Source organism: Heptranchias perlo, chromosome 9, assembly GCF_035084215.1.
Source record: "Heptranchias perlo isolate sHepPer1 chromosome 9, sHepPer1.hap1, whole genome shotgun sequence".
In the NCBI taxonomy this organism is placed as follows: domain Eukaryota; kingdom Metazoa; phylum Chordata; class Chondrichthyes; order Hexanchiformes; family Hexanchidae; genus Heptranchias; species Heptranchias perlo.
Genome location: NC_090333.1, coordinates 81,594,069 through 81,619,799, shown reverse-complemented (window position 1 = coordinate 81,619,799; position 25,731 = coordinate 81,594,069). Strand labels below are relative to the sequence as shown.

General features: G+C 52.1%; 1 protein-coding gene across 5 annotated transcripts in view; it reads right to left on the bottom strand.

The window, feature by feature from the left end:
• Nucleotides 1-25,731, bottom strand: part of LOC137325561 (retinoic acid receptor RXR-gamma-A-like) — a 285,684-nt gene that overhangs the window by 58,912 nt on the left and 201,041 nt on the right. For all 5 annotated transcript variants that reach the window (XM_067990809.1, XM_067990805.1, XM_067990806.1 and 2 more), the window contains exon 2: nt 23,403-23,662. In XM_067990809.1, coding sequence (XP_067846910.1) covers nt 23,403-23,662 — 260 coding nt within the window. The remainder of the gene's footprint in view (nt 1-23,402; nt 23,663-25,731) is intronic.

The following is a 25,731-nucleotide window of genomic DNA, read 5'->3' as shown; positions in this document are numbered from 1 at the left end:
GAGAGGAAGTACTAGAGGGACTGGAATCGTTGAAAGTTGGTAAGTCACCAGGGCCGGATGGATTGTTTCCCAGGCTATTGAAGGAAGCCAGGGAGGAAATAGCGGATGCTCTGAGGATCATTTTCCAATCCTCACTAGATACAGGGGAGGTACCGGAGGACTGGAAGACTGCAAACGTAGTACCATTGTTTAAAAAGGGTACGAGGGAAAGGCCGAACAATTATAGGCCGGTCAGTCTTACCTCGGTGGTGGGCAAACTATTAGAATCAATACTGAGAGATACGATAAACTGTCACTTGGAAAGGCATGGTTTAATCAGGGATAGTCAGCATGGATTTGTTCAGGGAAGGTCACGCCTTACAAATCTGATTGAATTCTTTGAGGAAGTGACAAGGAGGATTGATGAGGGTAGTGCAGTGGATTTTAGTAAGGCATTTGACAAGGTCCCACATGGCAGACTGGTCAGAAAGGTAAAAACCCATGGGATACAAGGAAATGTGGTGAATTGGATCCAAAATTGGCTCAGTAACAGGAAACAAAGGGTAAAAGTCGATGGATGTCTTTGCGAATGGAAATCCGTTTCCAGTGGTGTGCCACAGGGCTCAGTGTTGGGTCCCTTGCTGTTTGTGGTACATATTAATGATTTGGACTTGAATATAGGGGGCATGATTGGCAAATTTGCAGACGACACAAAAATTGGCCGTGTAGTTGATAGTGAAGAGGATAGCTGTAGACTCCAAGACGATATCAATGGGTTGGTGGAGTGGGTGAAAAAGTGGCAAATGGAGTTCAACCCGGAGAAGTGTGAGGTAATGCACTTAGGGAGGGCAAACAGTAAAAGGGAATACGCAGTAAACTAGAATCTATTGAGAGGGGGAGAGGAAGTGAGAGACCTTGGAGTGTATGTGCACAGGTCCCTGAAGGTGGCAGTACAGATAGATAAGGTTGTGAAGAAGGCATATGGAATGCTCTCCGTCATTAGCCGAGGTATAGAATACAAAAGCAGGGATATAATGATGGAACTGTATAAAACGCTGGTAAGGCCACAGCTGGAGTATTGTGCGCAGTTCTGGTCACCACATTACAGGAAGGACGTAATTGCTCTGGAGAGAGTGCAGAGAAGATTTACAAGAATGTTGCCAGGTCTTGAAAATTGCAGCTACGAGGAGAGATTGGATAGGCTGGGGTTGTTTTCCTTGGAGCAGAAGAGGCTGAGGGGAGACTTGATTGAGGTGTACAAAATTATGAGGGGCCCAGATAGAGTAGACAGGAAGTACCTGTTTCCTCTAGTGGAGAGTTCAAGAACTAGAGGACATAGATTTAAGCTGATTGGCAGAAGGATTAGAGGGGACATGAGGAGAAACTTTTTTACCCAGAGGTTGGTGGGTGTATGGAATTCGCTGCCCAAATTGGTGGTAGAGGCAGGGACCCTCAACTCTTTTAAAAAGTACCTGGACCTGCACCTAAAATGCTGTAAGCTGCAGGGCTACGGACCGGGTGCTGGAAGGTGGGATTAGAATGGGCACCTGGTTGTTCTTCGAGCCGGCGCGGACATGATGGGCCGAATGGCCCCCTTCTGTATCTTTTCGATGGTTCTATGGGACGTCCTGAGATCGTGAAAGGCGCTATATAAATACAAGTAATTTCTTTCGCTATATAAATGGGAGCAGAGGGTTAGCACCGTAGCAGCCCATGGACGCCTGAGGCCCGTCTGATGCAATTTTCAGGAGGGCCTGTTGCTGGGTGAGCAGCCCACCCACCTGTTTATGGCAGGAGGCTGCTTACATCTGCGAGTCGGGGTCCCACGCCAGTTTTAGGACTCCGATTGCAACTTTCAGGTACCAATGGGCAGATTGTGCGTGTTTGATCCAGCGATCTGGTGCAAGCCTCTCCGATAACGGCCCAGCAATCATTTAATTTTGTGGGGCCAAAAGGAGCAGGAGTGCTCCTCCGGGGCCCACAAATAAACTCCGGCCTGCCGCAGGCCTCTGCATGGCCCCTGCCCTGGATCACCTCCTTCCACCCCGGCACCTGCCGACCGGCTGGCTGGTTTCCTGCCCTCATGAGGGTAGGAAGAGAAACCATTTCAAGAGATTCTCTGGCTACGATCAGAATAAGCAATCGTGGAACCAGGCGAGGGAAGACTCATTGAGCTGGACGACGGAGGTGAGGCTTTGGAGGAGGATGGTGGTCGATCGTGTCAAGGGCTGCAGAGAAGTCGAGGAGAGAGTTTGCAAGGACAGAGGGGTCGAGGGTTTATTTTTTTGAGGAGAAGGGGTGATGACGGCAGTTTTGAAAGGGACGAGGATTGAACCATTTACAATGGCCAGTTTGGGGGGTCGGGTGGTCAGCAGTTTAGTGGGAATAAGTTCGAGGGAGCAGGAGGTGGGTCTCACGGTCAAGATGAGTTCAGGGAGGGCATGTGGGGAGATAGGAGAGCAACTAGAGGTGATGGATGGCCAAACCAATTATGTGCCATAATACTCAAGTCTGTGCCCTTTGGGCGAGGGAGTGGGGCCACGCCGGGGGAATGATGGGGATGGGAGAGAGTAAAGGTTTTGCTGGGGACAAAAGCATCAAAGATGGAGGTGAGGGACTGGTTGAGCAAATTGATGGTGACAGAAATATCGTGGAGAGCGGAGGGCCAAAGTTGGGAGTTTGAAAGTGCTGATGAAAGTGACTTGGGGAGAGTTATTTCTAGGGGGCGGACTCAGATAGGAGTAGGGTTGGTAGGGGGGTAGGGGGATGTGGGTGGTGAAGGGTACAAGGAAGTGGTCAGAGAGATGGTCATCAGTGATCGAGATCATGTTTACAGGAGATGGCAAGCTGGAGGGGGTGGCCATGAATAGGGGGCCGGAGAGTTTATACGGAGGGAGAGGTTGAGGGAGGACAGGAAGGCAGTGAACTCAGAGGAGGGAGGGCAAGGGGAGCGGAGATGGAGACTGAAATCACCCGAGGGTGAGGTGCTGTTCGGTGCAGATGATGATGGGAGGAAAGGAGGGAGAATATCTCAGTGGGAAATTCAGGGTGGGGGTTTGGTAGAGAATGAGAGTTTTAAAGCAGAAGCGGGCAGAGTGGAACAAAGTGAGGTGCTCGAAGAAGGAACCAGAGGGGGAGAGACCGAGGTGTAATTTGGTGATAAGGGTCACACCACCCTTTGCTGTCATTTTCTGTTGTATTCAATGTTTACTAATGCATTTTCTGGTACGTTTACTGGAACATTTACGGTTATATTTATGATATATTTACTAGTACATTTATCGTTTTATTTATTAACATATTAACAAGGGGTCGGCCATTTAGGACCGAGATGAGGAGGAATTTCTTCACTCAGAGGGTTGTGAATCTTTGGAATTCTCTACCCCAGAGGGCTGTAGATGCTCAGTCGTTGAGTATATTCAAGGTTGAGATCAACAGATTTTTGGACCCTAGGGGAATCAAGTGATATGGGGATTGGGCGGGAAAGTGGAGTTGAGGTGGAAGATCAGCCATGATCTTACTGAATGGCGGGGCAGGCTCGAGGGGCCGAATGGCCTACTCCTGCTCCTATTTCTTATGTTCTTATATTTCCTGTTCTGTTCAATGTTAACTAATACATTTTCTGGTATATTTATTGTGATTACCAGTACATGTTCTGCTATATTTACGAGTGCATTTTCCCTGATATAATTACTGTTTTATTAAATGATTATTAACATATTTTCTGGCACATTCCCTGATGTATTTATCCACGAAGTCATATTTTTATTGATAGAGTTTCATTTATGTGTTACGATCTTGTTTTGTTTCCTTATTCGCGGGTCTCTCCTTTTCACCGAGTCACTGCACTTCACGTGGGTAACAGTGAGAGGGGCTGAGTCACTGATCGGAGGGAGGGGGAACAGAGGGGCTGAGTCATGGATCAGAGGGAAGGAGGGGGAACAGAGGGGCTGAGTCACTGAACGGAGGGAGGGGGAACGGAGGGAGAGTCACTGATCGGAGGGAAGGAGGGGGAACAGAGGGGCTGAGTCACTGATCGGAGGGAGGGAGGGGGAACAGGGGGGCTGAGTCACTGATCGGAGGGAGGGGGAACGGAGGGGCTGAGTCACTGATCGGAGGGGCTGAGTCACTGATCGGAGGGAAGCAGAGGGGCTGAGTCACTGATCGGAGGGAAGGAGAGGGAGCAGAGGGGCTGAGTCACTGATCGGAGGGAAGGAGGGGGAACAAAGGGGCTGAGTCACTGATTGGAGGGAAGGAGGGGGAACGGAGGGGCTGAGTCACTGATCGGAGGGAGGGGGAACGGAGGGAGAGTCACTGATCGGAAGGAAGGAGGGGGAACAGAGGGGCTGAGTCACTGATCAGAGGGTGGGTGAACGGAGGGGCTGAGTCACTGATCGGAGGGAAGGAGGGGGAACAGAGGGGCTGAGTCACTGATCGGAGGGAAGGAGCGGGAACAGAGGGGCTGAGTCACTGATCGGAGGGAGGGAGGGGGAAAAGAGGGGCAGAGTCACTGATCGGAGGAAGGGGGAATGGAGGGGCTGAGTCACTGATTGGAGGGAGGGGGAACGGAGGGAGAGTCACTGATTGGAGGGAAGGAGGGGGAACAGAGGGGCTGAGTCACTGATCGGAGGGAGGGGGAACGGAGGGAGAGTCACTGATCGGAGGGAAGGAGGGGGAACAGAAGGGCTGAGTCACTGATGGGAGGGAAGGAGGGGGAAAAGAGGGGCTGAGTCACTGATCGGAGGGAGGGGGAACGGAGGGAGAGTCACTGATCGGAGGGAAGGAGGGGGAAAAGAGGGGCTGAGTCACTGATCGGAGGGAGGGGAACAGAGGGACTGAGTCACTGATCGGAGGGAAGGAGGGGCATCAGAGGGGCTGAGTCACTGATCGGAGGGAGGGGGAACAGAGGGGCTGAGTCACTGATCGGAGGGAGGGGGAACAGAGGGGCTGAGTCACTGAGCAGAGGGAAGAAGGGGGAACAGAGGGGCTGAGTCACTGATCGGAGGGAAGGAGGGGGAACTGAGGGGCTGAGTCACTGATTGGAAGGAAGGAGGGGGAACGGAGGGGCTGAGTCACTGATTGGAGGGAGGGGGAACGGCAGGAGAGTCACTGATCGGAGGGAAGGAGGGCGAACAGAGGGGCTGAGTCACTGATCGGAGGGAGGGGGAACGGAGGGGCTGAGTCACTGATTGGAGGGAAGGAGGGGGAACAGAGGGGCTGAGTCACTGATCAGAGGGAGGGTGAACGGAGGGGCTGAGTCACTGATCGGAGGGAAGGAGGGGGAAGAGGGGCTGAGTCACTGATCGGAGGGAGGGAGGGGGAACAGGGGGGCTGAGTCACTAATCGGAGGGGCTGAGTCACTGATCGGAGGGAAGGAGGGGGAGCAGTGGGGCTGAGTCACTGATCGGAGGGAGGGGGAACGGAGGGGCTGAGTCACTGATCGGAGGGAAGGAGGGGCATCAGTGGGGCTGAGTCACTGATTGGAGGGAGGGGAACGGAGGGGCTGAGTCACTGATCGGAGGGAGGTGGAAAGAAGGGGCTGATTCACTGATTGGAGGGAAGGAGGGGGAACAGAGGGGCTGAGTCACTGATCGGAGGGAAGGAGGGGGAACAGAGGGGCTGAGTCACTGATCGGAGGGAGGGAGGGGGAACAGAGGAACTGAGTCACTGATCGGAGGGTGGGGAACGGAGGGGCTGAGTCACTGATCGGAGGGGCTGAGTCACTGATCGGAGGGAAGGAGGGGCATCAGAGGGGCTGAGTCACTGATCGGAGGGAGGGGGAACAGAGGGGCTGAGTCACTGATCGGAGGGAGGGGGGGGAACTGAGGGGCTGAGTCACTGATTGGAAGGAAGGAGGGGGAACGGAGGGGCTGAGTCACTGATTGGAGGGAGGGGGAACGGCGGGAGAGTCACTGATCGGAGGGAAGGAGGGGGAACAGAGGGGCTGAGTCACTGATCGGAGGGAGGGGGAACGGAGGGAGAGTCACTGATCGGAGGGGCTGAGTCACTGATCGGAGGGAAGGAGGGGCATCAGAGGGGCTGAGTCACTGATCGGAGGGAGGGGGAACAGAGGGGCTGAGTCACTGATTGGAGGGAAGGAGGGGGAACGGAGGGGCTGAGTCACTAATCGGAGGGAAGGAGGGGGAACAGAGGGGCTGAGTCACTGATCGGAGGGAGGGGGAACGGAGGGAGAGTCACTGATCGGAAGGAAGGAGGGGGAACAGAGGGGCTGAGTCACTGATCGGAGGGAGGGAGGGGGAACAGGGGGGCTGAGTCACTGGTCAGAGGGGCTGAGTCACTGATCGGAGGGAGAGCAGAGGGGCTGAGTCACTGATCGGAGGGAGTGGGAACGGAGGGGCTGAGTCACTGATCGGAGGGAAGGAGGGGCATCAGAGGGGCTGAGTCACTGATTGGAGGGCAGGAGGGGATGAGTCACTGATCGGAGGGAGGTGGAAAGAAGGGGCTGAGTCACTGATCGGAGGGAAGGAGGGGGAACAGAGGGGCTGAGTCACTGATCGGAGGGAGGGAGGGGGAACAGAGAGACTGAGTCACTGATCGGAGGGAGGGGAACGGAGGGGCTGAGTCACTGATCGGAGGGAGGGGAACGGAGGGGCTGAGTCACTGATCGGAGGGAAGGAGGGGCATCAGAGGGGCTGAGTCACTGATCGGAGGGAGGGGGAACAGAGGGGCTGAGTCACTGATCGGAGGGAAGGAGGGGGAACTGAGGGGCTGAGTCACTGATTGGAAGGAAGGAGGGGGAACGGAGGAGCTGAGTCACTGATTGGAGGGGGGGGGAACGGAGGGAGAGTCACTGATCGGAAGGAAGGAGGGGGAACAGAGGGGCTGAGTCACTGATTGGAGGGAAGGAGGGGGAACAGTGGGGCTGAGTCACTGATCGGAGGGAGGGGGAACAGAGGGGCTGAATCACTGATTGGAGGGAGGGGGAACAGAGGGGCTAAGTCACTGATCGGAGGGAAGGAGGGGGAACAGAGGGACTGAGTCACTGATCGGAGGGAAGGAGGGGGAACTGAGGGGCTGAGTAACTGATTGGAAGGAAGGAGGGGGAACGGAGGGGCTGAGTCACTGATTGGAGGGAGGGGGAACGGTGGGAGAGTCACTGATTGGAGGGAAGGAGGGGGAACGGAGGGGCTGAGTCACTGATCGGAGGGAGGGGGAACGGAGGGAGAGTCACTGATCGGAAGGAAGGAGGGGGAACAGAGGGGCTGAGTCACTGATTGGAGGGAAGGAGGGGGAACAGAGGGGCTGAGTCACTGATCGGAGGGAAGGAGGGGGAACTGAGGGGCTGAGTCACTGATCAGAGGGAGGGTGAACGGAGGGGCTGAGTCACTGATCGGAGGGAAGGAGGGGGTACGGAGGGGCTGAGTCACTGATCGGAGGGAAGGGGAACAGAGGGAGAGTCACTGATCGGAGGGAAGGAGGGGGAACAGAGGGGCTGAGTCACTGATCGGAGGGAGGGGGAACGGAGGGAGAGTCACTGATCGGAGGGAGGGGGAACAGAGGGAGAGTCACTGATCGGAAGGAAGGAGGGGGAACAGAGGGGCTGAGTCACTGATCGGAGGGAGGGAGGGGGAGCAGGGGGGCTGAGTCACTGATCGGAGGGAGGGGGAACGGAGGGGCTGAGTCACTGATCGGAGGGGCTGAGTCACTGATCGGAGGGAAGGAGGGGGAGCAGAGGGGCTGAGTCACTGATCGGAGGGAGGGGGAACGGAGGGGCTGAGTCACTGATCGGAGGGAAGGAGGGGCATAAGAGGGGCTGAGTCACTGATTGGAGGGCAGGAGGGGGAACGGAGGGGATGAGTCACTGATCGGAGGGAGGTGGAAAGAAGGCGCTGATTCACTGATTGGAGGGAAGGAGGGGGAACAGAGGGGCTGAGTCACTGATCGGAGGGAGGGGGAACGGAGGGGCTGAGTCACTGATCGGAGGAAAGGAGGGGGAACAGAGGGACTGAGTCACTGATCGGAGGGAGGGGAACGGAGGGGCTGAGTCACTGATCGGAGGGAAGGAGGGGCATCAGAGGGGCTGAGTCACTGATCGGAGGGAGGAGGAACAGAGGGGCTGAGTCACTGATCGGAGGGAGGGGGAACAGAGGGGCTGAGTCACTGATCGGAGGGAAGGAGGGGGAACAGAGGGGCTGAGTCACTGACCGGAGGGAAGGAGGGGGAACTGAGGGGCTGAGTCACTGATTGGAAGGAAGGAGGGGAAACGGAGGGGCTGAGTCACTGATTGGAGGGAGGGGGAACGGCGGGAGAGTCACTGATCGGAGGGAAGGAGGGGGAACAGAGGGGCTAAGTCACTGATCGGAGGGAGGGGGAACGGAGGGAGAGTCACTGATCGGAAGGAAGGAGAGGGAACAGAGGGGCTGAGTCACTGATCAGAGGGAGGGGGAACGGAGGGGCTGAGTCACTGATCGGAGGGGCTGAGTCACTGATCGGAGGGAGGGGGAACGGAGGGGCTGAGTCACTGATCGGAGGGGCTGAGTCACTGATCGGAGGGAGGGAGGGGAACGGAGGGGCTGAGTCACTGATCGGAGGGAGGGAGGGGGAACACAGGGGCTGAGTCACTGATCGGAGGGAGGGGAACGGAGGGGCTGAGTCACTGATCGGAGGGAGGGGGAACGGAGGGGCTGAGTCACTGATCGGAGGGAGGGAGGGGGAACGGAGGGGCTGAGTCACTGATCGGAGGGAGGGGAACGGAGGGGCTGAGTCACTGATCGGAGGGAGGGGGAACGGAGGGGCTGAGTCACTGATCGGAGGGAGGGGGAACGGAGGGGCTGAGTCACTGATCGGAGGGAGGGGGAACGGAGGGGCTGAGTCACTGATCGGAGGGAGGGGGAACGGAGGGGCTGAGTCACTGATCGGAGGGAGGGGGAACGGAGGGGCTGAGTCACTGATCGGAGGGAGGGGGAACGGAGGGGCTGAGTCACTGATCGGAGGGAGAGGAACGGAGGGGCTGAGTCACTGATCGGAGGGAGGGGAACGGAGGGGCTGAGTCACTGATCGGAGGGAGGGGAACGGAGGGGCTGAGTCACTGATCGGAGGGAGGGAGGGGGAACAGAGGGGCTGAGTCACTGATCGGAGGGAGGGGGAACGGAGGGTCTGAGTCACTGATCGGAGGGAAGGAGGGGGAGCAGAGGGGCTGAGTCACTGATCGGAGGGAAGGAGGGGGAGCAGAGGGGCTGAGTCACTGATCGGAGGGAGGGGGAACGGAGGGGCTGAGTCACTGATCGGAGGTAAGGAGGGGGAACAGAGTCACTGGTCGTGGGAGGGGAGCAGGGGGTCCGGGCCTCGCCTGTATTTACACTCCGGGAGGCTTTCTTCTTGTTGCACAGAGCCGATGTTTGATTAGTGCCGATGGAAAGGACTGCGTTTACTCAGCCCCTCAGTCGGACCCCCCGAACTCCTGGAAACGGGCCTGTACCTACCAACAGGCTCAAGGTGAGTCGTTTCAGAGTTCTCTTCCCTCCCCCAGCATGGAGGGTCGAGATCCATCGACTGGGGAAATTAACTCCCTGAACAGACTCCCCTGGCCTGCTCCCCCCCCCATTGATCAAAGTGCTGAGGAACGACATGCTGCCCTTAGAACGGGCCCTATTTTCATATAATGTGACGAGCCGGGGCTAAATTAACTTGTCGCCCCTCGATCCCAAGCTATCATTTGTTTAATTCAGGCAGGAAGGGGGTGTACAAAGTGACCGTAAGCAGTAGTGAACCCTGCATGAAACGTGCCTTGCCCAGCCATATATCAACGCAGAAAACACTCGTTGAAATATTGATCACAGGCCCAGAGTACTCTTTCCTCTTAAGATGCAGAGACCCTTGAAGTGGCGGGGTGGGGGGTATTTGTGCTGCATCGCTCTTAAAACAACAACAACTTGCATTTATATACCACCTTTAACATAGTAAAACGTGCTTCACAGGAGCGTAATCAGCTGTGATGGCCCATGCAGTCGAATAGGCACTGTCTGGACACACATCGGAGTGTGGACGACGTCAATGGAACTGCACGGGTTCGTGTCTTCGGGGAAGAAGGGGTAATGGGGGGCAGATTGAATGTCAACTTGTGCGGAAACTCTTGGGGTGCTGAGTGGAAGGAGTTAATCCAGGGCTTCTTGTGCGACAGATGCTTCTTAAATGGTAAGAGCAGGGACGTCTGCCAGTTGGGGCTAGGTCCTGAATCTAGATCCATTAACAGAAGAGTCGCTCAGTCCCACAGGTCATTGCTGTCGCACTCCATTACCGAGACTGCTCGAGAGTAGCGTCCCTCTGAGTATCCCATCCTTTCACTGCAACACCTCAGTCCCTCCTCTTAAAAATAGTCTCCCTCCCGCTGACTCGATCACAGTGTTATAGTAACACAAAAAGCACAAGGACTTTTAACTCCATAGGCTCTTCTAACTCCCCTTCCACTCCCCGCCCCGCACAGAAAACTTGCCGTCTGATCGATGGTCCCTCTTCGCAAGGTCACAAAATCGCAAGATCGTTACGGATGAAGGCGGCCATTTGGCCCATCTCACTCCATCCATCCAGGGAGATCCTGATGTTCCCCCCTTATCCAGTTCTTCAATTATTCCGGGTTTTTGCCCCCCGTACTCCATCGGGGAGTTTATTCCATATGTTGATCACTCTTTGTATGAAGAAGAATTCATAGAATCGTACAGCACAGAAGGAGGTCATTCGGCCCATCGTGCCTATACCGGCTCTTTGAAAGAGCTATCCAATTAGTCCCCGCCCTTTCCCCACAGTCTTGTAAATTTTTCCCTTTCAACTATTTATCCAATTCCCTTTTGAAGTTAGTATTGAATCTGCTTCCACCGCCCTTTCAGGCCGTGCATTCCAGATCATAACAACTCACAGCGTTAAAAAATTCTTCTCGTCTCCCCTCCGGTTCTTTTGCCAATTATTTTAAATCTGTGCCCTCTGGTTATTGACCCTCCTGTCACCATTACCTGTTATCAGTCCTAAAATAACCCTTCACTAGTTTGAACCTGTGTCCCCTCATTCTACTCCTGCAGTTTAATTTAAAGTAATATTCTGGGTTAACTTTTTCTATACCCTTAACAATCTCATATCCCTCTATAAGATCCCCCCTCAGCACCTCCTTTCCAGCTGAAGAGCCCGAATCTATTGTCTCTTCCTTGACACTGGGGATCAGTCTCGTGGCTCTTCTCTGCACTTTCTCCAGTGCTCGACTGTCACGGTGTGTTCTGACCAGAGCTCTCTACAGTTTGATCATTACCTCCTCCGAGTTGTATTCCATTATTTGGGCTGTGTAGTTCAACATCCTATTGACTTTGTACCTGATAGCACCGATGCATTTAAGGGGAGGCTTGATGCATACACGAGGGAGAAGGAAATAGAGGAATACGGAGGGGGGAGGGGGAGAGGTAATTAGAGTGGGAGGAGGCTCGTGTGGAGTATAAACACTGGCAGAGACCAGTTACATACAAACATACGAATTAAGAACAGGAGTAGGCCATTCGGCCCCTCGAGCCTGCTCTGCCATTTGATAAGATCATGGCTGATCTGATTGTGACCTCAACCCTACTTTCCCGTCTACTTACTATAAACTTTGACTCTCTCGTTGATCCGGAATCTGTCTAACTCAGCCTTAAAAATATTCAATGACCCTGCCTCCACCGCTCTCTGGGGAAGGGAGTTCCACAGACTCACAACCCTCTGAGAGAAAAAAAATTCTCCTCATCTCCGTCTTAAATGGGACACCCCTTATTTTTAAACTGTGGCCCCTAGTTCTAGTCTGTCCCACAAGGGGAAACATCCGTTCAATATCTACCCCTTCTAGTCCCCTCAGGATCTTATATGTTTCAATAAAATCACCTCTCGTTGGGCTGAATGGCTTATTTCTGTGCTGGAGATCCTAAGTCAGTGTTTCACAAATCTCCTCCCTATTCTCTCTCAGCACTCTGAGATTAATACCACCTATCTCTGAGGAATTATTTGTTTGGAGCCCATTTATATCAAAGTCACTGATTTTACTGGAGGCATCTTTGGGAATGTCTCCCGACTCTTCCCTGGTCAAGATTCGGAGGAAGTATTCATTCAGGATATTTACTATTTTGCACAGTTTCAAGGCGATTGTATCTTTTACAGATTTCACCTCCTCTCTGACTTCCCTCTTACTGTTGTTGCGCTGAAAGAAATTTTACCCCGTCATGTGTAGCCTCAGCTACTGTGCTTTCTCCAGGTCTCTCTTTGCCCCATCTGATTACTCTTTAAACGGGTTTCTGCATTTTTTTTTTGCTATTTATCCCTGAGCCCTTCTCCTTTCTTCTCACAGGTTTTGTAGAGGCCGTTTTCCCTCTTTAGTTCACTTTTATTTGTGTGTTAATCCACGTAAGATCACGTGTATTTAATCTGAGCCTGTAGTTTTGGGTATGTATCCTGCGTGCTCGACATTACACCTTTAAAGGTGTTCCACTTATCTTCCACTGAAGTCTTGTTGAACAACCTCCCCACATCCATTTGCTTTAGTTGTTCCCTTGTTTCGTTGAATTTAGCTCTTGTAAAGTTATATATCTGGTTTTAGGTATTTCTGATATAAGCTTGATCATTCTGTGCTCGCTGTCCCCCAGGGGCAGTATAACTTCCATTCGAGTACATTTTCTGGATCATTTACAAATCAAGCTGAGCGTTGCCTCTCGTGGTTTCCTTGGTGCACTGGGTGATGAAGCAGTCATGCACTATCATTAACCCACTCCCACTCTAAACCTCTTGGGTTTTCCCAGTTTAGATTTGGTTGATTGAAGTCTCCCATTAAAATTAACTTCCCTGTTCTCATCCACCCTTCCTCTCTCTTCATGGAGTAACATGCCCTCCTTATTCTGACCAGGTGGTCCCTAGCGTTAGCTTGGATTTTTTTGCTCAAGGGACATCAAACCAGAGCAGTTAATTTTGTAGCTCTCTGCCTCCCACAGGCTCAGTTTCTTTCACCTCCCAAGCGGTCATTTCTAAATACGCTGAATGTTATATTCATTTCTAAATACGCTGAATGTTATATTCATTTCTAAATACGCTGAATGTTATATTCATTTCTAAATACGCTGAATGTTATATTCATTTCCAGGTTTCTGGATTCAGCCATGTTTTTGATATTCCCACCACACTGTAATTCTCCACTGCCACAACAGCGCCTGGTTCTGTCATTGTATTCGTAGGCTGACGCTCCCAGTGCAGTGCTGGGGGAGTGCTACACTGTCGGAGGTGCCGTCTTTCCGATGAGACGGTAAACCGTGGCCCCGTCTGCCCTCTCCGGTGGATGTAAAAGATTGAAGAAGAGCAGAGGGGTTCTCCCCGGTGTCCTGGCCAATATTGATCCCTCAACCAACATCACTAATACAGGCCATGTGTTCATTCATCCGATCTAGTGTTTATGGGACTGCTTGTGTTTGCCTACATTATAATAGTGACTGTGCTCCATCAGCTGTGAAGCATGTTAGGGTGTCCTGAGGTCATGAAAAGCACTATAAAAACATAAATAATTTTTTTCCCTCCCACCCGCCTGCCCGGTGGGGGACCCGGCCTCCTCCCTCCCACCCGCCTGCCCGGTGGGAGACGCGGCCTCCTCCCTCCCACCCGCCTGCCCGGTCTGGGACCCGGCCTCCTCCCTGCCCTCCTCCCTCCCTCCCTCCCGCCTGCCCGGTCGGGGACCCGGCCTCCTCTCTGCCCTCCTCCCTCCCACCCGCCTGTCCGGTCGGGGACCCGGCCTCCTCCCTGCCCGGTCGGGGACCCGGCCTCCTCTCTGCCCTCCTCCCTCCCACCCGCCTGTCCGGTCGGGGACCCGGCCTCCTCCCTGCCCGGTCGGGGACCCGGCCTCCTCTCTGCCCTCCTCCCTCCCTCCCAGCCGCCTGCCCGGTCTGGGACCCGGCCTCCTCCCTGCCTGGTCTGGGACCCGGCCTCCTCCCTGCCCTCCTCCCTCCCTCCCGCCTGCCCGGTCGGGGACCCGGCCTCCTCTCTGCCCTCCTCCCTCCCTCCCTCCCGCCTGCCCGGTCGGGGACCCGGCCTCCTCTCTGCCCTCCTCCCTCCCTCCCAGCCGCCTGCCCGGTCTGGGACCCGGCCTCCTCCCTGCCCAGTCTGGGACCCGGCCTCCTCCCTGCCCAGTCTGGGACCCGGCCTCCTCCCTGCCCAGTCTGGGACCCGGCCTCCTCCCTGCCCTCCTCCCTCCCACCTGTCCAGTTGACGTTATTTTCTATTGCTGCCTCAATTTTTCTCGCAAGTCCCCTTGCCCTTATTTGGTTTCGGTGTAGCCCGTCTCACATGTCCCAGTCCTTTTTATTCTGGAAGGATTCCCAGTTATTTATGACGGTGGCATTGCCGTTCTCACACCATTCTACCAGACACCCCTTTATCTCCTCTGTTCTTGTGGTGAACTCCCCACCTTTCCCACATACTGGGAGCGTATTATGGGAATGCATCCTTCATCTTGGAGTTTTGAGTCAATCCTCCTTAAGGCCGGAGTAATATCTCTCCCGCTTTACTCCTACATAAACTACCGTCCCTTGATCCCTATCTTTCCCCTTTCTAACCTTTTTCTTGTACCTGTAGTTCTATACTTCTCTTCTCTCTCTTTTATCAACACTACTCTGGTCCGTGGATCTCTGAACTTACCTCTCTTATTGTCCCTAAACCGTACTTACCCCACCCGCCACACTCTCCCTCCTCCCGGCGTCCTCACTGCGTCGTAACCAAGACTCATCCCACCATCTCTTACTCTCTAACTCATTCATTCCTGGAGCTCAAAACTGTGGAGCTCCTCACTTTCCTCAGTCTTCCTTCCTCCTACAATCTATTGGCTTTTAGAACCCAAATTTGGCGTCGCACCCAAGCACAACTTCCTCGTCTCTTCTCATATTCCGGTCAAACTTGGTGGCGACCTCAGCTAGCCACAGTATAGAGAGTGGTAATCATAGAAAGTTACGGCACAGAAGGAGGCCATTTCGCCCATCCTGTCCATACTGTCCAAAAAAGAGCTATCCAGCTTAATCCACTTGCCAGCACTTGGTCCGTAGCCCTGTAGGTTACGGCACTTCAAGTGCACATCCAGGTACTTTTTAATTGAGTTGAGGGTTTCTGCCTCCACCACCCTTTCAGGCAGTGAGTTCCAGACCCCCACCATCCTCTGGGTGAAAAATTTCTCCTCAGCTCCCCTCTAATCCTTCTACCAATTACTTTAAATCTATGCCCTCTGGTCACTGACCCCTCTGCTAAGGGAAATAGGTCCTCCCTATCCACTCTATCTCGTCCCGTCATAATTTTATATACCTCAATTAAATCTCCCCTCAGCCTCCTCTGTGCCAAAGAAAACAACCCCAGCCCATCCAATCTTTCCTCATAACTAAAATTCTCCAGCCCTGGCAACATCCTTGTAAATCTCCGCCCTACTTTCTCCAGTGCAATCACATCTTTCCTGTAATGTGGTGACCAGAACTTTACGCAATGGTCAACCTTAGAAACCCCCAGACTCACCCCTATATGTCAATAGCAAATGGCTGCTAGTTTGCTGCCTTCTTGTAAAAGTTTATATACTCATGACTTTAACCCTATATGTTTTTAACCCTATATATTTGAGGATTTGAACCAATACAGGAGTTTAAACCCTATATTCAGAGTTTTAAACCTACATAGGATTTTCAATGAATATATTTGGGACTTTAGAACTAAATAAATAGTTAGGATTTTGAGTTTATATATTCAGGATTTTAAACCTATACATTTATGGTTTTAAACCAATATATGTGGGGATCTGAACCTACATTTTTAGAATTTTAAACCTAAATATTTAGGATTTTAAGCCCAGGGATTTTAAATTTATAAAGTTGGGATATTAAACCTATATATTTAAGATTTTGAACCAAACTATTTAGGATATTAACCCTATATATTTAAGATATTAACCCTATATATTTAAGATATTAACCCTATATATTTAGGATATTAAAACTATATATTTAAGATTTTGAACCTATTTAGGATATTAATCCTATATATTTAGGGCATTAAACCTTTACTGTTAGTGTGTAATTCTCTATTCATTCAGTGGAGTTGCAGAGTTTGCCCTGTGACCCCACTGACAGCTAATCAATAGCGTTCTTTATTCCTCATTTGATCGATTGGCGAACGGTTTAGATGGGGCTCTCTCATTGCCCCTCTCTCCCCATCGTCCCTTCTCCCGACAATCTACAAGATTTTCAAACCCTCCCAAGCTTCTGATTTGCTCTGCCTGCCTCCGACTATAGAGGCATCCTGCACTGGGAGGTGGGAGTTGTCAACTCTGGTCGGACGTATTCCTGGAGGTTTCATCACATGACCTCCTGCCTCCAATCGCCCCGCCCCCACACTCCCACCATTGGTCGCCCGACATGTCCATCCTCGCTGTGCCCCGCCTCCCCACGGCCAATCGGAAAGTGAACAGACTCTTCATTACCTGAATGGATGAATCTTGACTGTCGGTCAAACAGCCTTTTCTTACCCCACTACAGCATTTTATAATTAATAAACAAAAAAGTGTTGAAAGAAATTCTTTTTTTTTAATGCCCCACGATGTTTCTCCTGGGTTGCGCTCAGCAGTGTCCTGGAGATCAATCTTCAATTCCTGGAGACTCCAGGACAGTCCTGGAGCGTTGGCGACCCCAACTGTGGATCCTCGGCCTATCTCATAGGCCTCTTGACGATGCCGCTCCCTCTAAGGCCTTGTGAACGGGACTGTGAGAGCTCTGCAGCGTTGGAGGAGAGCGCAAGGCAGGGTGATGAAGTTTAATGAGATGAAGCTGGAGGGGTGGTGGGGTTAATAAATACTTACAGCCATGTCTGCGATATCGTCAGATGCATATATATTTTTCTCCACGGCAGTTTCCACATTAACTATTGATTTGATGCCAAATGAGGGATGAAAGATGACATTTAATGTCAGCGCCGGGATATTACAGCTCAGAGCACTGTGGGGACCGGTTTCATTTTTCATTATTCGCTAATGGAACTAACCCGGCCAACAGCAAGGGCAGGATTCAGCCTGACCCACCCTCCGAGCTGGAGGTAGTGACGTCCCGAGTTGGGTGGGGGTAAGCCCGATGACGTTTTACTTAGAGGCTTAAAGAAAGTTCTGCAGGGAAGGTTGCAACGTAAGAAAATAAGACTGGCTTTTATCCAACGCCTCCTCGTGATCTCGGGCTGTCCCGAAACGCTTCTGAAGAGCACAGGTGTTTAGGCGAAAAAAACCTCGGCAGACAACTTGCTGCTCAGTAAGATCCCGCAAACTCCAAAAGAGAACGAACGACCGGTTAATCTGTTTTTGGCTGGTGTCAATTGTGGGATGAATGTTGCCCAAGAGACAATCGTGGCCGCGGGATCTTTTACATCCACCTGAGAGGGCAGACCGGGCCTCGGTTTAACGTCTCATCAGAAAGACGGCATCTCCGGCAGTGCGGCACTCCCTCAGTACTGCACTGGGAGCGTCGGCCTGGATTATGTGCTCAAGTCTCTGGAGTGGGAACCCACAAAGCAGCTGACCCAGTTGGTGACGGTGCTACCAACTGCTTAAGTTGCACAGCCCTTCCTGCGCCATCCCATTGCAACTCAGGGCAGGAATGTGGCAGAAGCGTTGGAACATGGGGCAGCACCTGGATACACCGGCTGTTTCCGGTGGCAGTGAGACTCCCCACACGCACACACGGGTAAATGCACACGCACACACCCACACACATATATGCATACACACACGCGCACTGACACATGCATACACAAATGTGTGCGTACACACACACACAGACACGAATCATTGCTGATTATTTTCTTTCTCTCCTTCTCCAGGCGGCTCCAGGTACCCAGACCAGTTGTAGCGGCCCCACCACTAGGCAGGCTGGCATCAGCCATCGCCGCACGTGCCAGGGATCGAAGCAGGTACCCTCAGTACCACGCCAGCTGCTGCACTTATCCCTCGCCACCACACCCGCCCCCCCCCCACGGGGGAATCTCCTTATTGATACTCCCCACACTCCAACATACAATCAGTGCACCACTGACAAGTGTCAAAGTGTGTTCAGTTAAATGCCCAAGGAGGAGACGGGTGGTTAGCCTGCGGTTAGTGAGGGCCTGGCACTTGGATTACTTCAGGATGTCGACAATCTGCCAAGCAGCGTGCAGCTGTAAACCTCCACTAGACAAACACTCCAAACGGGATGTATGTGCAGATAATAGACTGGATTGTGTGAGCGAGTGCATTGTATTGCTCTGGGATATGATTTACAGCTCTGCAAAGTCATCAGTTCTCTTCAATGATCACGAGATCTCTCTAGAGCCCTGTCAGGGTTATTATCTAAGAGATGTGTTAATGACAGCATGTTTTACTAATTCAGTTCATTCCACAAGATGCAGGCGGCTTTGCTCCATCTTTTTGTTTAATCTCGTAAGTTATTCCGATTACGTGTTCAAGTCTTTGAAGCAGAATCGATCGGCCATCTCCCTGGGCCCTCGTCAGTGCACCCTGCGGCCAGCCAAGAGGCTACAGGGTCTCTGTCCGCTTGTAACAGCTACGGTCAGTAGCAAGACGGCACCCAGGGTCTAGAGGCTCTTTGTCCCCAACCCATGGCTCTCAGAGTCAGTACTCTTACAGTCAGTGTCACAGCATCTCCCTGGCTTTATTCAGTTATACCAGTATGCTGGCAGTGTCTCACACTGCTGTATTAACAGGTCTTGTCCCAGTGTCCCAGTGCTGTCTCACACTGCTGTATTAACAGGTCTTGTCCCAGTGCTGTCTCACACTGCTGTATTAACAGGTCTTGTCCCAGTGTCCCAGTGCTGTCTCACACTGCTGTATTAACAGGTCTTGTCCCAGTGCTGTATTAACAGGTCGTGTTCCAGTGCTGTCTCACACTGCTGTATTAACAGGTCTTGTCCCAGTGCTGTCTCAAACTGCTGCATTAAGAGGTTTTGTCTCACAGTGTCCCAGTGCTGTCTCACATTGCTGTATTAACAGGTCTTGTCAAAGTGTCCCAGGTGCTAACCAGGGCAAGGGGCGACTTCTCTCTCCGTCAACTCAGCGGCCGATTGAAGTTCACCACTGGCCCTGGCCCGGGAACAGGGCTCATATTAAAAGGTGCAAAGTGAAAGAAGTCAGTGTTTTTTATAAAATTTGCTCGGTGTTTTAGCTCCCGGTGAAGTCGGCCGGAGGTGAGTGGTACCTGGGACCCTTTCGACAGGTGCTACTGACTGGCAGTGCTGACAGGGCCAGGTGGAGTGAGTAACGTAGGAGAGGAAACAGAAAGATGGAGCAAAACGACCCACGTCTTTCAGTCTGATTTGTGTTGATAAAAGATTTACTGACAGAATGCGTAGTGCTGAACAATGATAGACTCACATAACACCCCCTCCCCATGTAAACACAGAGCCTGAACTCCCAACTAAAGCTTGCTGAAAATAAAACATACGTTCTTAATCCCAGCATTTGTTCACAAAGATAAGCAGAGGTCAGGGACGCCATTCAGCCCATCTATCCTCCTTCTATAGAAACCTACAATCTCCCATCATAGTGCTCAACTTCTCTCTCTCTCACTGTTTCTCTCTCTCTCCCTCCCTCTCACACTATTTCTATCTCTGTCTCCCTGTCTCACTCTCTCTTTCTCATGCACTCTCTATTTGTCTCTCTCTCTGCTTCACTCTCACTTCCCCCCCTCCCCATCTCTCTCTCACTCTCTCTTCCCCTTCCCTCTCTCTCCCCCTCCCTCCCTCTTTCTCCCCCCTTCCCTCTCTCCCTCCCCCTCTGCTGACGATGCTCTGTAAGCAGAGACCATTAATTTAATGGTCTCCAGCTGCGGAGATGAATTAACTCAACATGTTGCAGTACGAGAGAGGCTCCGACAGCTGCAGTAGAGAGACTCTGAAGAACTTGCAAAGGAACAGATTCAATCCCTGAGTTTCCACAAGCTAATCTCCCCAGAACTGTAGACAGCAACGTTCAGAATGTACGAACACCTGGGGGATCTACCAGGAGGATTCTGTATGCACCTCAAGGTCAGATATCAGTTCTGAGGAAGAGAATATCAAACACTCCCAGGGCAGGTACAGCATGGGTTAGATACAGAGTGAAGCTCCCTCGACACTATCCCATCGAACACTCCCAGGGCAGGTACAGCATGGGTTAGATACAGAGTAAAGCTCCCTCTATGGTCTTTGTGGGGGGGAAGAGACTTCAGATTAGCTCCCTCTCTCACAATCCCCACTGCTTTCAGTGAAGCCTCTTGGAAAGAAAAGAACAAACTTGCATTTTTATAGCACCTTTCATGCCCTCAGGATATCCCAAAGCTTTTCACAGCCATTGAAGTACTTTTGAAGTGTAGTCACTGTTGTAATGTAAGAAACTTGGGCAGAAAATTGCGCACAGCAAGATCCCACAAACAGCAATGAGATAATGACTATCTAATCTATTTGAGTGTTGTTGGTTGAGGGATAAATATTGGCCAGGACACTGGGGAGAACTCCCCTGCTCTTCTTCAAAATCGTTCCATGGGATCTTTTATGTCCACCTGAGGGGGCAGTCGGGGCCTCGGTTTAACATCTCATCCGAAAGGCGGCACCTCCGGCAGTGCAGCACTCCCTCAGTACCGCATTGGGAGTGTCAGCCTGGATTATGGGGCTCATGTCCATGGAGTGGGGCTCGAACCCACGACCCAGAGGCGGGAGTGCTACCCTCTGAGCCACGGCTCTGGGGAGCGTTCCCTGCCAGGGATGGCCACAGTGCGGCCTAGCATGGCGTGGGAGGAGGAGGGGGCACATGGGAGCCGCTCCGACTTGGCACCAACAACAACAACTTGCATTTATATAGCGCCTTTAACGTGGTAAAATGTCGCAAGTCGCTTCACAGGGGCGCTATCAAACAAAATTATGACAGCGAGCCACATAAGGAGATATTAGGACAGGTGACCAAAAGCTTAGTCAAAGAGGTAGGTATTAAGAAGCATCTTAAAGGAGGACAGAGAGGTTTATGGAGGGAATTCCAGAACTTAGGGTCTAGGCAGCTGAAGGCATGGCTGCCGAGGATTGGGTGAAGGAAATCGGGGATGTGCAAGAGGCCAGAATTGGAGGAACGCAGAGATCTCAGAGGGTCGTAGGACTGGAGGAAGTTACACAGATAGGGAGGGGCGAGGCCATGGAGAGAATTGAACATAGGGATGAGAATTTTAAAACTGAGGCGTTGCCAGACAGGGAGCCAATGTAGGTCAGCGAGCACAGGGGTGATGGGTGAATGGGACTTGCCGCAGATGAGCATTCTGCTGTTTAGGCGAGGCTGGGCTTGTCTGACTGCATCACTGGGGCTTGAGCTGCTGGGATCGGTGCCAACTGCCCTGGAGCTGAGTGGTTGTTATATAATGTACCCACATCGGCTCAGCGCAGGGAACGGAGCTCACATTAAATAAAAGAGACGCACCAGCCACATACAAGTAAAGGGCTGGAGGAAGCTTTTCTGAAACAGCTTACATAATAAGATGATCATAGCCAGGCACCAGTCCTGCACAAATTACACTCAGATTGGTTCCTTAAAGAGGCAGCGTGGTGAGGAGCCTATAACATCACAGCTAGTCTAGTTTTGAGTTATCGGGGTGGGGGGAACCCTTTGTTATTCAAAGTACTCCCCTCTTTCAAATTGTAAAATCAATATATATATATCTCTATATAATATATATATATATATATATATATATATATATAGAGATGTACACAAATGTCTTGTGACTACAATTAAGCCCACTTAACAACTGGTTAAAGAATGAAATGTTTCAGGGAATCACATAGAAATCAGCAGCACGGAAACAGGCCATTCGGCCCAACAGCTCCATGCTGGTATTTTATGCTCCACACGTGCCTCCTCTCACCCTATCAGCATACCCTTCTATTCCCTTCCCCCTCATGTACTTATCGAGTTTCCCCTTAAATGCATCTATACTATTTGCCTCAACCACTCCACGTGTTAGCAAGTTCCACATATTGACCACGCTCTGGGTAAAGAATAAAATCTCCACGTACAAATCCCGTCTCTATCTTTTCCAATGGTCGCTGTCCCTGTTGAGCGAATGACTGTTCAGTGATTAAAGGATTTAAACCAAATTACGGAAGTCTGCATACATTCATTTAAGTGTTGCACTGCCTCACTAAAGCCCACGTTAAGCTCTTTATGCGAGCGTCCTTTGGTATCAGTGTGAAAACCTCCTCGTACAGTCCCCACCACTTACACGGTGCCCGCTTATCGTGGGCAGCGGCCTATATCAGGACAGGTGGCGCTGACCAGCTGCCATTTCCGCTGAAGTCCATTAAAAAAGTGGCGCTTCGAACACATCAAACGTCCCAGCTATTTCGGGCCGTCTAAGCTTGTCCTGCCTCGTTATCACACCGTAATTAAGAAAGACAGACTTGCATTTATATAGCGTTTCTCAGGACGTCCAGAAGCAGAGCTCTCCCGGGGACAAAGTTCACCACTCAGATCTCTGCTCCGGGAATCAAATGGCCCTTTTCGAAGAGAAATTACCCAACTGCCACCTGAGGCAACTGAGCTCGCTCCACTGAACCTTTCATTGGGCCCATGGGTTACGGGAATACGGGATCCTCACTTACTCCGTTATTGAGTCTGAGATGCTACCTTAATTAGGTGACAAAGCGCAAAGCTTCTTTTGAGCTTAAATAACCTGGGATGTGCTGAGCTGGAGTGGAGGCACACAGTTGCTGTGGGATGCCTTCAGGACTGTGCTCAGTTCTGGGCACCGCACCTCAGGAAGGATATATCGGCCTTGGAGGGGGTGCAGCGCAGATTCACCAGAATGATACCGGGGTTTAAAGGGTTAAATTACGAGGACAGGCTGCATGGACTGGGCTTGTATTCCCTTGAGTATAGAAGATTAAACGATGATCTAATTGAGGTGTTTAAGATGATTGAAGGATTCGATAGGGTAGATGGAGGGAAACTATTTCCTCTGGGTGGGGGAGTCCAGAACAAGGGGACATAACCTTAAAATTAGAGCTCGGCCGTTCAGGGGTGATGTCAGGAAGCACTTCTTCACACAAAGGGGAGTGGAAATCTGGAACTCTCTCCCCCAGAAAGCTGGTGAGGCTGGGGGTCAAATGAAAATTTCAAAACTGAGATTGATCGATTTTTGTTGGGTGAGGGTATTAAGGGATATGGAACCAATGCTGGTAGATGGAGATAAGATACAGATCATCCATGATCGAACTGAATGGCGGAACAGACTCGAGGGGCTGAATGGCCTCCTCCTGTTCCTATGCCAGCAATTCCCACCCCCCCAGCAGTTCTACAGCTTATAGTGACAGTACGATTAGACTTGGTCCATTCCTTTGTCCGAGATGACCCTTGAAGCGGTGAATCCTTGAACTGGTAAAGGTCTTACCTGGGGACTGCTGAGAGGTCCGTAGCCAATGCCCGGAGTGGATGGTAAGGACACTGAGGGGGACCCGATTGATGAGGTGATGACTGGATACGGAGATCCTAATCCGTTGACCGAGGAAGCCAAGTTCCCCATAGGGGACGTGAGGGGCCGCGAAGCATTTAATGAGGATCCGACCATTGAATGATGGCCAACCATTGAGTTCACCGTTGAGTGCGGGGGCGGTGAGTTCATAGATGTGGAATTCACTTGTATTGCGGAATCTGCAGGACAAAAAAGAACTCAGTGTTAGCAACGTACAGAAACAAAGGGGGTGGTCGGGTGAACAGCCCAGAAACTGTCTGAGCTTCAGCCCTCTTACGGTTCCCTCTCGGGGATATGGTTCCATGGATGTCCTTCCCCGGTCAGTACTTCACCCAAGTGGCCAATTTTCACGTACGGGCTTCGAGAGGATCTCCAACGGAGGAGAACACCACAGCCGAGCCCAGTCCTCTCCGTGCCCCGTTCCCGTCTCCACGCCTGGACGCTTTGGCCTACCCTAGCGCATGGGCATACGTGGAGCTCTCACTGCAGCCCTGGTGGACAGTGGAGGGGCGTGAAGAGGCCCCGATTGTGGCCGCCCCATTTCACAAGCCTCTCTTTGTCCTCACAAGAACAAGGTCCTTCCACCCGCCCCCTCCCCCCCGCCAATTCACCTCCCATCAAGCTCGTCCTCCCCTCCCCTCCTCTTCCTCCCCCCCCTTTCCCGTCTCCCCTCCCCTCTTTCCCATATGGCTGTATCGGATGGACCCCCAGTCCATTTGTTGTTTCCAGCACCCTCCTTTGTACCTGCTCTAGTCGAACATATGGTATTCATTCTAGCAGTGTGGGCTACTCTACCTTGGGGGGGACCAAACATGGATCAGGTGGCCCCTTCTGCTGAACACCAGTGTTTTGCCAGAGTGGGACCCCTGACCCCCCCCCCCCCGCCCCCATGACCCTTCACTTCGACTCCCCCTCCCATTCTGACCGCTCCACTTTTAATCTCCCGCACCACGCTCATCGATAGCTTCACTGCTATCGGGTTATGCCTGGTGGAGAGCGCGGACGTATGGATGTCAGTTGAGGGCAATGAGTGATGCACGCCGTGGCCAAATAGCCAGCCACCACTCAGGTCGGGGTCTTACACTTCTGCGCTCGTCAGAACGTGACCTTCTGTCCATTCAAACCCCGGTCTCACTGTTTGACTCCGACTTGTTCAACTCTCAGCTGCCCCTCACCAATCACTCCCTTCCTCACTGACCGACTGGCCCCTGTCCCACCCCCACAACTCCTCGCCCACCTTCTGCTTCATACTCTGCCACAGCCTCAGTCCGCTCTCCTCTAGCCTTACGTTTGTAGGTGTCAGCTGTGTCTCAGTGGGTAGCGCTCTCACTTCTTGAATCAAAAGGTTGTGGGTTCAATGAGCCCATAATCTGGGCTGACACTCCAGTACAGTACTGAGGGAGAGCTGCACTGGCAGGGGTGAGATCTTTCAGATGAGATGTTGAACTGAGGCCCCGTCTGCCCTCGCAGGTGGATGTAAAAGATCCCATAGCATTAGTTTGAAGTAGAGAGCAGGGGAGTTATCCCCGGTGTCCAGGCCAATATTTATCCCTTAACCAACATCATCGGAGAAAGAGATTATCTGGTCATTATCACATTGCTGTCCGTGGGATCTTGCTGTGCACAAATTGGCTGCCGCGTTTCCGACATTACAACAGTGACCACACTTCAAAAAAAGTAGTCGCTGGGACATCCTGAGGTTGTGAAAGGTGCTGTATAAATGCAAGTTCCTTCTTTCTTCTGTAAGCACTAAACAGAGAGCCCTGAATCCCTGGTTACAATGCAAGTGCATCAAGGCTTCTAGAATTGTGATGAGCTTCTCACAATCTAATTCGAATCTTGCCGCATCCTGAGGCTCGTAGCAACGCGTGTGTGTTTGAAACTACTATGAAAATCCCACTGGGACTGGATGATAGTTTTCACTCCAGATGTGGGACTGCAACCTTTATTTAACGGCCTGTTTCTTTCACAGCCTACTTGTCAATTTCAAGGTCAGTTTCTGACAGTCAACTTCCGTGGGTGGGACAGTACCCTAGGCTAGGAATGGTGGTTGGGACAGGGAGACCCACACCCCCCCCCCCCCCCCCCCCCCCCCCCCCACCCCCCCCCCCTTTACCCCATCCCACACTTCCCCACCCCCCCCAATCGCGATCAGCTGGAAAAGAGCACGTGGTGAGGGCGGCAGGTTAGGACAGGAGTGTGGACAAGCTATTTGACTATCGGAGCTTCACATCCGCGCCAATCCGTC